The sequence below is a fragment of the Astyanax mexicanus genome, chromosome 25 (genome assembly GCF_023375975.1).
Source record: "Astyanax mexicanus isolate ESR-SI-001 chromosome 25, AstMex3_surface, whole genome shotgun sequence".
Taxonomy (NCBI): Eukaryota; Metazoa; Chordata; class Actinopteri; order Characiformes; family Acestrorhamphidae; genus Astyanax; species Astyanax mexicanus.
This window is the reverse complement of record NC_064432.1, coordinates 6,217,165-6,231,812: the sequence shown is the minus strand read 5'-3', so window position 1 is coordinate 6,231,812 and position 14,648 is coordinate 6,217,165. Positions and strand designations below refer to the sequence as shown.

Here is a 14,648-nt window from a genome sequence, read left to right as displayed (position 1 = left end):
GTGCTGGAGTGATCAATAGCTCATCATCATCTTCTGCTTCCTTTCTCACCTCCTGTCATCCCTGAGTCAGAGACAGAGAGAGAGAGAGAGACGGGGGAGGGTGAGACCTGTAGTAAGGAGGACAGATGGGTGGATGAGGGAAAAGGAAAATGAGCTGCATGCTAAATACACTCTCTCTCTGCGCAGTGCAGTGATGAAGAACTGTATAAAACAGACCTCACACACACACACATGCACACACACGCAACAATTTATATTTAAATAACTTTTATTCTGATAAACTGACCAAAGCAGAAGCACAAGATTCAGTAGCAGGTGTTTCAAATAAAGTGGCCACCATTAAGTGGAACTATAAGATTCAAAAGCAGGTGTTTCTAATAAAGTGGCCACCAGTGAGTGGAAGCACAAGGTAGAATAGGTGTTTCTATTAAAGTGGCCACCAGTGAGTGAAAGCACAAGATTCAGTAGCAGGTGTTTCTAATAAAGTGGCCACCAGTGAGTGGAAGCACAAGATTCAGTAGTAGGTGTTTCTAATAAAGTGGCCACCAGTGAGAGGAAAAAGCACAAGGTAGAGTAGTTGTTTCTAACAATGTGGCCAGCAGTAGGTGTTTCTAATAAAGTGTCCAGTGAGACGAGCTGAAATCAGCAGCACGTGAGAGTAGGCAGAAGGGGGCGGAGCCTCTGTTTTTTTTTATGTTGCTTGAGATTCTGAGGAAGCCCCTGTTGGTTAGATCACGTGATCAAGTCCCAGCGAAGAAAGGAGCGCGAGAGCATCCATCAGCACAGTGTAGGCGCGAGCAGGAATGATAGGACAGTCTCGTGCTTCACGCGCCTAGAAAGAGGAAGAGGAACGCACGAGGCAGGCGAGTCTCTCTGTCTGTGTGTGTGTCTCTCACACACACACACACACACACATACACACACACACATACACACACACACACACACATACACACACACACATACACACAGTGTTATTGGGTTGGTATGCTTATGCGTTTTGTTGGAACTCTACGTTCCACCTTAAATAGTGCAGCAAGAGCAGTATCTGCTGCACTATTTAAGGTGGAACTGAGAGTTCCAATAAGACGCCAATTCAGCTTCGTCAGCAAGAGGATGCGCGCGCGCACACACACTAACATACACACTAACACACACACACACACACTTCTATCCTGTCACTGTACTCTGTAGCCCATCAGTAGTGTGGAGCTGTCCGCGCGCAGCGGTGCTGAACGGTTCATCTGAGGTAATGCGCCACGCTGCGGGGAAAGAGCGCGCGCGCACTCCGCACAGCACGGGGGGGTAGGGTGGGGGGACAGGAGCGAAAGAACCGGAGCAGAAGAGGATCTTAAACTTTACCGCGGGTTAAAACTGAGAGAATATACCCCGCAGAGAGCACGAGACCTCCTCGCGCCGCCGCTGCGCCTCTGCTGCTGCCGAGAGCGCGCGCTACAGTACAGCGCGAGGGTTAGCGCTAGCTGCGTCCACTGCGTCTGCGCTGTAGTGATTCTGCGCTTATTCAAGAGTGTGTGCGTGTTAGTGTGTCTGTGTGTGTGTGTGTGTGTGTATGTCTTGGTATGTGTACGTGTGTGTGTTAATGTGTATGTGTTAGTGTTTGTGTGTTTTAATGTATGTCTGTGTGTATGCTAGTGTATGTATGTGTTGGTGTATTTGTGTGTCATTGTGTGTGTGTGTATGTATGTTAGTGTATGTCTGTGTGTTAGTGTGTATGTCTGTGTATTGGTGTGTGTGTGTGTGTGTTAGTGTATAGGACGTTTCTGATTTGACCTTTAATGTCCTTTAGTACTGCGGCTCACTGTACACACACTCTACTACTATACAGAGAGAGAGAGAGAGAGAGAGAGAGAGAGAGAGAGAGAGAGAGGAGAGGTGGGGGGGAGAAAGAGAAGGAGAGATGAAGAAAATAAATGAGAGAGAAAGAGCAGAAGAAGAAAAGGTAGAGAAAGGACGGGAGGAAAAACAGATAGATAGATAGATAGATAGATAGATAGATAGAAGGATGGACAGACTGACATAAAGACTGATCAATGAACAGAAAGACAGATGGAGTGATAACAAATAGACTGACAGACAAATAGAAAGACAGAGCAACAGAAATATAGCTAGATTGCTACATAGACAGAAGTAAACATAAATAGATAATATAGACAATATAGACAAACAGACGTGTGAGGAACGGAGAGATGGACAGACTTCCAAAAAAAGACAGATCAACAGACAGATAGCCAGGATGGATGGACAGGGACATACAGACAGACAAATATAAAGACAGAGAAACAGAAGGACGGTTACATTATCAGATAGACAGACAGAAACACTGCTAAAAAAACGGACAGAAACATAGATAGACAGACAGACAGGTGTGTGGACAGAAAGACAGATGGACTGACTGACAGACAGACAGACGAATAGAAAAAAGAGTTAACAGAAACAGAAACATAGCTAGATTGCTACATAGACAAAAAGAAACAAAGATAGATATATAGACAGACAGACATAAAAGGGAGATAGATAGATAGATAGATAGATAGATAGATAGATAGATAGATAGATAGATAGATAGATAGATAGATAGATAGATAGATAGAAATGTGTATATGGATGGAGATGGAGCAACAGTCAGACAGACAAATAGAAAGAAAGAGAAACAGAAAGACAGGTAGGTTGCTACATAGACAGAGAGGACATAGATAGACAGAGAGACAGGTGTGTGGACAGTAAGACAGATAGACTGACTGACAGAAGGAAATACAGATAGACAGACAAACAAATAGAAAGACAGAGCAACAGAAAGACAGGTAGATAGATACATAGACAGACAGACAGGTGTGTGAACAGACAGACAGATGGACTGACTGACAAAAAAATATAGATAAACAGACAGACTGACAGACGTCTGCAGTATTACTGAAGTGCAGTGTGTGTGTTTTTTTCTGCAGGTAAACAGAAGAGTATCTGAGAGGAGAAGAACTAAACAACAGAGATGAATTTTGTGATGAAAGCAGCTCTGGGAGGTGAGTACCGTGTCTCTGTGTGTGTGTGTGTTTGTGTGTGTGTGTGTTTGTGTGTGTGTGTGAGAGTGATAAAAGCAGTGTTGAATGATTGACTCAGCAGTTTAAGGGGACTGCTGTAGCAGAATGTGTGTGTGTGTGTGTGTGTGTGTGTGTGTGTGTTAGAGGAGATGACCGCAGAAAGCTTGTGGGTTTATTTTAAAAAGCATGATTCACTCTGATTTACTAGGGACTGGATTGAAGTTGTGGTTCTTAATTAGCCTGTGAACCTACATGTGACTTCTAAAGTTCGTATGGAATATATGATAGGAATATACTTAACATGTATATATTTATTCTGCAGCATGTATCCCTTTAAAATGTTAATTATATGAGAATTTTAAAGCAGGTTTTACAGCCAAAATCATGTACAATCTCAATTACCCAATTTGGTAAATTGCATCGCAACAGTAATTCAATTAACCCCCCAGCACTTACATAACGTAATAACTTATCATTGCAATATTCCGGTATTAGCTTTATATCAGTAGTTATATCAGTAATTATATATGCACCGCCTATTGACCTCCACTGTAAGTGTGTATACATTTGTCTGTGGGAAGGAAGTGCCGGAGTATCCCTGTCAGAGGTCTGTCGAACGTAGAAAGGCCTGCTCTGTGAAATAAAACCCACCTGGAGTCCCTCCTGCCCGGGGAAACCCTACTGAAGTGACCTGCGGTCAGACGGAAACTCAATATGCTGTATAATGAGCTTTGGTCAGCACGTCGCTGCTGCTCTTTTGTGCTGAGATGGTATTATTAGTGGCTCTCTGCATGATGGATTATGAATTAAAGAGCCTATATCCCACATGTTCCTATATATTGCATTTTCCCCACTGAATAAGCCAAAATATCAAAAACAGTCAGAATTCCTTTTACAAAAATAATGCATCATTAAGAATTTGTTGGAATAGAATGGAACTGTATATGTGTGAGTGTAAGTAAGTGATTAGAATGTAAGGAAACTGTATACCGTATTTTTTGCATTATAAGGTGCACTTAAAATCTTTAAATTTTCCCCAAAAAAAATCCACAGTGCGCCTTAAGCCCTATCCGGACAGGATAAATTTCTCAGGGGGACGTCTGTGAAAAATATTTCACACTTCTACTCAGTAATAAAACTCTTGCATCCGGGCTGAAATTGAAAAAACAGTTGGACCAGTGAGTTTTTTTTTTTTATCTTTCTCGGTCCCATGACATCGCGTTCAGTAGCTCCTCCATTTCCACTCGCTGTTGCGTTTACGTGGATCAACTAAGAGATGTGCGTCCGGACGGGACTAAAATTACTGGAGGACCACAGAGTTCAACGAAAAACAGTAGATAATTCAGCCTGTAATTAGCTCGTTCACTGTTCAGAGGTGAGTGTAACAGACTGTAGTCTGCATGTTTACCATGTTAAAATGGCGTCCTGGCTTACCGGAACACTCAGGATTCCTCAGTGTAGTGCATTTACTAGCGCTAAGCACTGCTAACCATGATTAGCCCAGACGTTCATTGATAGTGCGCCTTATAATCCGTAAAATACAGTAATTGAAAGAAAGTTGTTGGACTCTTCTAGCTTAAATATAAAATGAGCTACAGTTAGGAATGAAGGCATACAGGTTATGTATGCCATTCTGCAGCAGCACATTTGCCCATTGATGTTGCTGATGAGCCTGTAGATCATGTCCACTCGTACATATGGTTGCTGAAGCTGGCATCCCAGCTGGTCCCATAAATGCTCGATTAGCAATAAATCTGGCAATCAAGCAGGACTAGAAAGTGTTGCAATCTAGCAGAGACATTCCTGCAAACCTGGGAAACTCTTGCTGAGTTTGGGTGAGCATTATCCTGCTGAAAAATGCCAGTTGGAAGGCCTGCAATGGGAAGACGCGCAGGGTGACCTGCCTATATCTCTAGGCTGTAAATTTCTTCTTGAGGTAAAAAATACTAGGGGTATTTACTACTACTACTGTCCTATGCAATGGCTCCCCAGATCATCAGACCAGCAGTTGGGTTGTGTGTCAGAACCCTCTCTTAGGGCATAATAAATTAAATTTGCTCTAATAAAAGTAGTATATTTGAAAGCTGGGTCGGATTGAGACCGGATCACGTTTTCACTACAAGCGAACCACTCCAGAGTTTGTTTAGGAACAGATCAAGACCACCTTTTCTAACAGGTCTCGGTTCGGTTGTTTTGATCCCAACCATAGTGCGATTACAGTTTTTACACCTGGTCAATGGAACTATTGTTCATTTTAACCGGACCAAGTAGTACTGGTGTGAAAACGCCCTTAAATTCTGTCAATAGGGCAAAATGACTTTGAGCATTTTTAGAGCCATATCTAGCTGTCAACAGTCTCTCGCCAAGAAGTACACTACACAGAAGTTGCCACGGAAAGCCTTTATTATAGAGCAGTGAGGGGAAACTTAAAATGTTATGCCCTCTTGTAGCAAGACCCAGTGTCCAATCAGAACACACCTGTGACCTGTAACACATAGACAAGACAAATAGATAACCAGGTGATTTGGGGACTTTCCCAAAAAGCTGGGCTAATTTGAAAATGCTAGAGAATTGATAGAGAATATTGATTCTAGTGTTGAATATCTGGCAACCCACAGACAGATAGGCCTGAAGAGGCAGCAGGTTTGATGACACAGCTTTGAGAGTCACATTAAGGCCTTATTTGACTGTTCTAAAAAGTGAACGGTTTTGAATGACAGTCTTAAAGAACTGTTGAGGACACATGCTGAGCTGGTTTTTGCTTTTGGTGGAATTCCTGATTCAGGCTCTGCATTTTATTGTATCTTTCGACAAGGGTGTATGTGTGTGTGTAAGTGTGTATGTGTGTGTGTGCTTGACGTCAGTGCTGGCTCAGCGCCAGCTCAGAGTGCTGCAGTGGCCTAAAGTAACGAGGCCAATCTGACACACTCCTGTCCTTCAAGGAGCGAGTACAATCAGTTGAACGGCAACATTTGCAACACAAAGGCAGAACAGACAGTGCTGTTGAAAAAGCAGGGCATCCTTTTTACCACCAAGACATTCTAGTAGATCACAGATTTAAACCCTGAAAATTGGAGAAGGAACCTCCAGGGATCAGATTTGTTGTTCCAGTGCCTCCCACGGGTAGTAAATATAAAGTGCACTCAACTGGTCTACCACTTGATGGAGAAGAAACCAGAAACCAATGGACCAGAATGCCTTCTTCCAGTGCTCCAATGGCCAGTTCCCATGCGTGCGAGTAAATTGTAGATGACTGGGAAGAGAAGTCTGCATGGGAACTCTGGCCTTGAATCTCTTATGCAGCAAGAAGTGCTTCATTGTATATCATGACCTCTTTCTTTGACCCAGAGCCACCTCCAACGCTCCAAGGTCTAGTTCCGACACTTGCAAGTAAATTGTAGGCGACCGTGGACAGAAGTCTGCATGGAACCTCTGAACTTTACATTTTCCCAAAGATCGACATGGTAATCCAGTGCACCTTAAGTTAAAATTTTACCAGTCAGCTCGTAAGGAGCAGTAAAGCCACTCCACTGATGTACAGTGTTATACAGGAGTTTCATTTTAGTTCTCCAGCACTGAGGCTGGAGCATTGTTAGCACTAGCCACTAATTGTGCTAAGCGCTAGCTCTTTCGCCATTCAGAGGAGAGTGTATCGGACTGTAGCCTGCGCGTTTACAGTGCTAAAACAAGCTACATGGGACGAACCTCTAGCTAATATCACCCTGGCTTACCGAACAGTATTTATTAGTACTAACCGCAGCTAACACTAGCGGTTAGCCGCTAATGCTGCTGCACCCAGCCTTAGTGGAAATCTGGAAATCTTACAGTAAATAAACGGAAGTGCTTTACTCATCCAAATAAACAGTTTTTAGGAGAGAAATCTGTGTAGATTAACATCCAGCACTCGTTTGACCTTAAAAGAAAATGTTTTCTTAAGATTTACAGTTTTGTTTACTTAGCTTAGCTTAACTTAACTTGGGTTTACTTAAGTTACCCCCCCCATTACCACCCAGCGGCGATACCTGCTGAATTAGAAGGAAATCATGGCAACACCCCTGTTCCTTACTAGTATCACATAATGTGCCTTATAATCCAGTGCACCTTATGTATGAAAATAGACCATCAGTCCAGACCACCTTATTCCAACAATCCAAGGTCCATTTCTGATGCTTGTGAGTAAATTGTAGGTAACTTTGGACAGGGGTCTGCATGGGCACTCTGACCTGTACTTCAATCTGTAACAAGGAATGATGCTTTGTATTTGTATTGTGCACTGTGACTTGTTCCATTTGATGTTCCAGCAGTCCAGTCATCTGGACATAACATTTCGTACCTTATTAAAGTGTCTCTTTTCCCCCTATGCAGACTGTTTCACCAAATCTAACACATGTAGTATGAGAACCGACTGTTCAGTTATCATCGCATAAAGATCCCAGACGGCATGGTAACCTAGTCACTGTGGTATCCATGTTGGTCTTGGGGGGGGTGCTTTGCACCTGTCCTATTTATCGGATTTGTGTTGCTGAGTTCACAGTTACCCTGGAGGGCACAGTTTGTGCTGCTGCTATTTTAGATTTTAGCCTCGCTCACAAAAACGAGTCCAAAAGCTGATCCCAGGACCTTGGACCGTCTCTGTCTGTTTGGGGTAAAGTGGCTAAAACTGCAGCAAACCTGCACTGAAATCCTACATACACTCTGCACATCTATCGTCTGGAGTAAAAGCTGCTGACTCGGGGAATCTGCTCAAATCGACTCTGCTGCTGCTGCTGTTGACAGTCACGATTTGTGGACGAGCGCTTTATGCTGAGCTGTGCAGGTCAATACCAACACAGGAGAAGGTTAGTTTCAGTTCTTCTCCAGCTTGTGTAAGGAGAATACAGTACAATATTTTCTCTTTTAGAAAACAAAAGCACAAAGACTTGCAGAAGTCTTGCAGAATTTCACCAGACACCCTTTTTTCCTGTAGCAAAACAGGAAACAAAGCTTTTTTTGTCTGGGTTAAACAAGTTCTAGCAGAACAAGATTTTGCACATCTTTCCGTGTTCCCATATCAGTGTTGCCTACCAATTTTCAGAGCACTGGGACAGAGTGTCTCTCTTCAGATTCAACCAGAAGACTTGTCTCCTCCCTTATTTCTGTTCTATGGTAGTAGCAGCAGTTCAAAGTCGTGGCTGCATCCTAGGTGGACAGCATTTCTTGGTTGCTAGGTCACAGAAAGCTGTGAGCACTCTCAAGTGAAGGATCCTTCATATACAGCTGAGAAATGCAGCTCTTGGTTACCCACAAATTCTGGGAAAAAAAAAGATAAACAGCACCATGGAAAAAATGGTGGAAAAATGGTGGAAAACTCTGGAAAACGAAATGTTTTCAGGCTAAAGGCCAATTTTTACTTCTGGGTCGAACCTACACCTTAGCCTACGTGTCGGCGTGTACCCTACACCGTAGCTTGACGCGCACCTCTCTGGAAATGTATTGACACGCCGCGCAATGCGGACAGTCACAGCTGTCATTGGTCCGCTGAGCCTCGCGTCCCCTCCCACACATTCCTGTCTTTGTGGTTTAAACTGCAGAGCGACGCAGAGCTGCTGATTTGCGCAAACAGAAGTATAAATGCACTGCAATGCGTAGTGCACTCTCGCTGGATACTCTTGGGCTATGGCGTAGGTTCGACGCAGAAGTATAAATTGTTGAGGAATCACTCCTATATTACTTGATCATCTTGGTGGCATAACAAAGCACTATTTTAAATCAAAACAATAACTCACATTAGACCCTTTCACTGACGCTATGCCCCAGAAAACATGACCATGTGGGACCTTGCATGGGTGGCCTAACTTGGAACCAAAAGGTTTTGCCCCCGGCTTCCATGTTGGCTCCACATGTCAAGTGATGACAATTTATACTTCTGCATTGAATCTATTCCGTAGTCTATACATCACACGGGTACCCTACGCCGTAACTTGACACCCACCTCTCTGGAAATGTAACTATGCGTCACGCGACGCAAAAAAGTCACAGCTTTGATCGGTCTGCCATGCCTCGTGTCCCCGCCCACACAATCCCACCTAAACTGCAGATCAATAACTCACATAAGAGCCTTACACAGAAGACTCGGAACCAGAAGGTTTTGTCCACAGATTCCATGTTGGCCCCACATATGAATGTCAGTGATGACCTTTTCAGGGTCAGTGTTGGGAGCAGAAGGGTATAAACATGGCGACCATCAATAGCAACACATGTACAGACCCCCTTTAGAGCCCATCTGAAGCCCACCTATCCCATGTTCCACCCATGTGAGGCCCACGTGAGCATAGTGGATATGTAGGAACTGAAAGAAGAGTCTTCATGGACATGGCTGTTCACTTGATGTCTAATACTATATATCTCATCCCTAACTCCATGATCTTGTGTGTGTGTGAAGGGGGTCCCCCTGATGTGGGGAAGATGCTGGGTGGAGAGGAGGATAAGGACCCCGAGGCAGAGAAAGAGAAGGAGGAGGAGAGGCAGGAGGCTCTGAGGCAGCAGGAGGAGGAGAGGAAAGCCAAATATGCCAAGATGGAGGCCGAGCGGGAGGTGATGCGGCAGGGCATCAGAGACAAGGTATGAGTCTCAACTATAGCGTATAATAGACTGTATCGGATGTAAATGCTATTAGAAATTCATACTGGATATTAATGTTATTATAGCTTCAAACTGGATATTAATGTTATTAGAGATTCATTCTGGATATTAATGCTGTTAGATCTTCATTCTGAATAACAATGTATCTGGTACTAATTAGAAATTCATACTGATTATTAATGTTTCCAGAAATTAATTTTGGATATTGTTATTAGAAATTCATACTGGATATTATTGATAATAAACTTCATTAAAAACTTTATTCTGGATATTAATATTATTACTGCTTTATACTGGATAACAATGTATCCGATATAATGTCATTTGAGAATTCATCCTGGATATTAATGTTATTAGGGCCGAATATTAGGGATTTTGTTATTAAAGCTTCATTCTGGACATTAATGTTATTAATGCTTCATACTGGATAACTGTGTATTCGGTATTAATGTCATTAGAAATTCTGAATATTAATGTTATTAAAAATTCATTCTGGATATGAATGTTATGAGAGTCGTATACTGAGTTTTGTTATTAAAGTTTCGTTTTGGATAACAATGTATCCAGTATCAATGTCAATTAGAAATTCATACTGAATATTAATGTTATTAGAGCTTTATTCTGGATATTAATTTTATTATAAATTAATTGTGGATATGAATGTTATTAGAGCTTTATTCTGCATATTAATGTCATTAACACTTAATACTGGATAACAATGTATGTGGTATTAACGTCATTCTCGATGTTAATGATTTTAGAGCTTTAATGTTGGATATTACTCTTTTTAAAAATTAATTAGAAATTTATTCTGGATATTAATCCTATTAGAACTTCATTGTAGATTAGGGATGTGCAATATTGTATCGTACATGATAAAATCAGGATAAGAAAAACTCCATATTGTGACACTGCGATATTCTTAAAATCAGACTATTTGGTTTTTGCTTTGCTGTTTTAATGTATTTACTTTTTATTCTGCACTAACATTAATGATGCTACTTGGCAACTCTTTAAAAAAAGAGGCGGTGACTGACTTCACATGTATCGGAGGAGACATGTGCTAGTCTTTACCCTTCTTGTGTTGGTGGGTATATATAGCTGACTAGCAGCTGAACAGCTGAAGATATAAACTGGGGAGAAAATGGAAGAAAATTAATTTTTCTTACGATTCTGTGTGTTGTTGCACGTCAGTACGGCATTAAGAAAAAGGAGGAGGCCGAAGCCGAGGCGCAGGCAGCCATGGAAGCAGCCAGCGAGGGCAGCTTGACGCGTCCGAAGAAAGCCGTACCGTCCGGCTGTGGAGACGAAGACGAGGAAGAGGAGAGCATCATGGACACGGTGATGAAGTACCTGCCAGGACCTCTGCAGGACATGCTGAAGAAGTAACACACTGTTTAACACAGCAACACCCGAGCTTTACATATTCTTCTTCTAATTATTACAATTGTAATGAGCGCTTCCGCTTTCAAACAGCAGAGGACGCACTAAAGCAAAGACAGCCACACACACGACTCGACGTAAGAACACCCCCATCCTTCGTTTCGCAACGGTTCTGTACATAGACTTTAGCCACTGGTTCTAGGTAAGAAGGACGGGCGGTACGTTTCAAAATATAAGCCATATTTTATCTTTAAAGGGAAATTCTTAATCATTTCACGAGTTACGATAACGTTTCTTATTTAAAACACAAAGAAAGGAGAGAACGTGAGCTACGATGTATGCATGAAATGTAGCTTACAGGTCTACTTCACTGTTTTGTATCGTCAACCAGCGAGGTTTACTCAGTTTATTAGCGATATAAATATATATATATATATATATATTTTAGCTTTATTTAGAGTTAATACAAACTGTATACAGTATATTATCAATGATAGAATTAATTATCTGATATTATTAGCTAAACTAATATTAACCAAGTAATATAAGATATAATAGCTAGTCTAACAAAAATAATATTAACTAAATATGTTGGCTAAGTTAATAGTAGCTATATATTAGCTAAACTAATATTACCTAATATTAGCTCAGCTGATCTTAGCTATAAGATTAACTCAACTAATCATAACCAAGTTATTAGCTTAGATAAGTTAATATTAGCTAAAGTAATATTAGCTAAACTTTAACCAACTTAGCTTAACTATTAATAACTAAATATATATTAAAATTATATTTTGGCTAATATTAAATAATAATAGCTATGATAATCGTCAGCTAGAGTAATATTAGCCAAGCTAATATAGACGACATTTTTAACTACACACAGTACGTACCGAGCTATAATTTAACTAAATGTGAAAAACAAGCATCACAATCATTAAAGCAGGAACACGTCATCTATGCATGTATCCATAATGTATGTCATATTTTTGGTGCAAAGAATACAACGAAAAAAAACATAAAAAAACAAAAAAAACAACAACATAAAAGGCAATAAATTTTCAGCGTTCTGGAAGCTAAACCGATGCGCATTGCTGAACATACCAAAACTCAGTCGATCTTGAAGCTAAACTCTCTCTCAGAGGACTGGCCTATAGAGCACAGATTTGAGTCACATGAGGCCTCAACACTCATATCAGTGCAGACTCATTATAAAAAAAATCTTAATAAACCTTTACTTCTTTACATTTTTTTTTTTTAAGCGTGATGTGCTACATTACACACTTCAGGTGCAGCATCTGCCAGAAGGCTAGAGGATCGCGACCTTGTTTTGGCTGTAAAAAAAAAAAAGCAGGTTTAGCATCGAATCTGTGCGTTCAGACTCGTCTCTGAACTTTCCTTCAGACTGTTTTCTGGAACTTTCTTAGCAATAAGTTTCTTCTGTTCTGCTTAGCTTGTGAAAACCAATGATACACCCACATTCTGAGCGAGGGAAGACCGCGGAGACGTTAATCAAAGAAGAGAATGTGAAACAATGGGCATTATAGCAATATAATGATCAATCACGTGCTGTCATTTATTGTCGTTTGTTATTGTCATTTACAGGCTACTCTTTTTGTTTGCTCGCCTTAAAACGATGCCTTTATTATTGATTACGATCGACGGGGAAAAAAAAAAAAAGTGAAATGTATTGTACTGTGTCACTTCAAATCATTAAAAACACTCCTGAGCATCTCTTTCACAGAAAGCATGCTGTTGAATAAAAGTGATTTTCAATGAGAGTCAAGCTACACTGCTTTAAAAACTCTGCAGCTGCCACAGGGGGTCACTGTTCGAAAGTGTCGGGAGCATTATTTAAGCCTAAGGGAAATCCAGTACGCTCAAACTAACCCTGATAATGCATTTATCACCTTTTAAACTTTCTTCTTCATAGATAACAAAAGCTGATTCATACAAATAAAAGATATACAGCTATGAAAAAAATAAGAAACCACTTAAAAATGATACGTTTCTCTGATTTTACCTAATTAAAAAAAAACTGGATGATCAAAAACCATCAAACCAAGCTGAACTGCTTGAATTGTTGCACTAGGAGAGCCATAAATTTCTCCAAAAGCAGTGTGCAAGACTGGTGGAGGAGAACTCATTTTCTGCAAATAAATGCTCTAAATGGCTATTTTTTTTAATTTGGGAGAAATGTTGCACAAACTTTATAGAATAAAACAACAATGTTCATTTTACTCAAGCATATACCTATAAATATCAAAAGCAGAGAAACTGATTCAGAAACTTTAGTGGCCTGTTAATTTGTTCCAGAGCTGTATTATTGGAATTGATCATTATTTATTTTTAATATATTTTTAAAACAACTTAAATTTACCCCAATATGGAAGGTCTTTGTTCATTGGAACTCTCCCCATCACTAGTTATGCCCTCAACACTAGGAGGGTGAGGATGAGTGCATGCCATGTAAAGCCAGACTCTGCCTCTTTTTCAACTGCAGCTGATAATGCACTCTGAGGAAAGCGCTGTATGCCCAGCTCTGATACATCAGCTAAAAGATGCCTGTGCTAACTACAGCACAGCCAACTGTGTTCTCTCGGACTCAGGCTGCTGATATCATGAAAATAAACATTGGATTTGGTCAGAAATTCAGATTTGGGGCACTTTTACCTGCTGTTTTCAACATAACCTGTGTTTTTTTGGGGAATATTCAAGTGTCCTCCAAGGTATATCCAAGTGTCCTTTTCATTTCTGAACTGTGAAAATAGCTTTCAACAATTACTATTACAGCAAAAAAAAAAAAATTAATTTCATCTCAAAGTTACCTTATTTCAGTAATTCAGCCCCATATATGGAACTCATATAGTATATAAGATGTATTAAACACACAAAGTGATCTATTTTAATTGTTTATTTCTTATATTGTCGATGATTATGGCTTACAGCCAATGAAAACCCAAAAATCAGTGTCTCAGAAAATTAGAATATTACATAAGACCAATTGGTACTTTTGGCAGTCTGGGCAGTGTGCCAAATCCTGCTGGAAAATGAAATCTGCATCTCCATAAAAATTTGAATTTCACTTGTAAATTAAGGAACCAGTGTCTGGAGGAATAGTGGAGAGACACACAGTCCAAGCTGCATGAGGTCTAGTGTGACGTTTTCACGAGCAGGGATGGTTTGAAGATGCACTAGTCCTTCAAGAATACAAGAATGTATATCAGTCATCTTGTATCTAATGAAATATATCAGTTATTAAGTGCAGAGTTTAAGAAGTGCAGAATTATCATATGTCTGATAAGACAAACTATTAATTAAACAAATCTATTACACTCAAGAATATTACACTGCTACAACATTTATCATCAACATGATTACACATTGAGTTGGGAAGGGTTAGTTTCTAACAGCACTAATTTAGGAGGACTTTCACTGACACAATGCTACCAGCACTGGGAAAATGAAGGCCTAGACCATGAAATTTCCACTACATCTGTTTACACTGCAGCTAATAAAACAATCCTGGAGCTCTACACCCTTACAGGAGAACGATAACCGCTAATTCTGTGATGCTCCCTGGGACTC

At 40.5% G+C, this 14,648-nt stretch overlaps 1 protein-coding gene across 2 annotated transcripts; it reads left to right on the top strand.

Annotated features, from left to right (window-relative positions):
- Positions 1-737: 737 nt before the first annotated feature.
- cplx2l (complexin 2, like) lies at positions 738-12,841 on the top strand. 2 transcript variants are annotated; one of them, XM_049472091.1, is made up of 4 exons: positions 738-863; positions 2,964-3,038; positions 9,478-9,656; positions 10,872-12,841. In XM_049472091.1, exons 2-4 carry the CDS (start codon positions 3,008-3,010, stop codon positions 11,064-11,066), a joined length of 405 nt encoding a protein of 134 aa, XP_049328048.1. In that variant the 5' UTR covers positions 738-863; positions 2,964-3,007; the 3' UTR covers positions 11,067-12,841. The 2 variants fall into 2 exon arrangements, with proteins under 2 accessions (XP_049328048.1, XP_049328049.1); XM_049472092.1 differs by lacking the exon at positions 738-863 and adding an exon at positions 1,230-1,249.
- Positions 12,842-14,648: the final 1,807 nt, after the last annotated feature.

Coding starts and splice junctions, on each gene's coding strand:
- cplx2l (XM_049472091.1), top strand. CDS start 3,008: ATGAATTTTGTGATGAAAGCAGCTCTGGGAG. Junction 3,039..9,477: donor GATGAAAGCAGCTCTGGGAG/GTGAGTACCGTG, acceptor GTGTGTGTGAAG/GGGGTCCCCCTGATGTGGGG. Junction 9,657..10,871: donor GGCAGGGCATCAGAGACAAG/GTATGAGTCTCA, acceptor GTTGCACGTCAG/TACGGCATTAAGAAAAAGGA.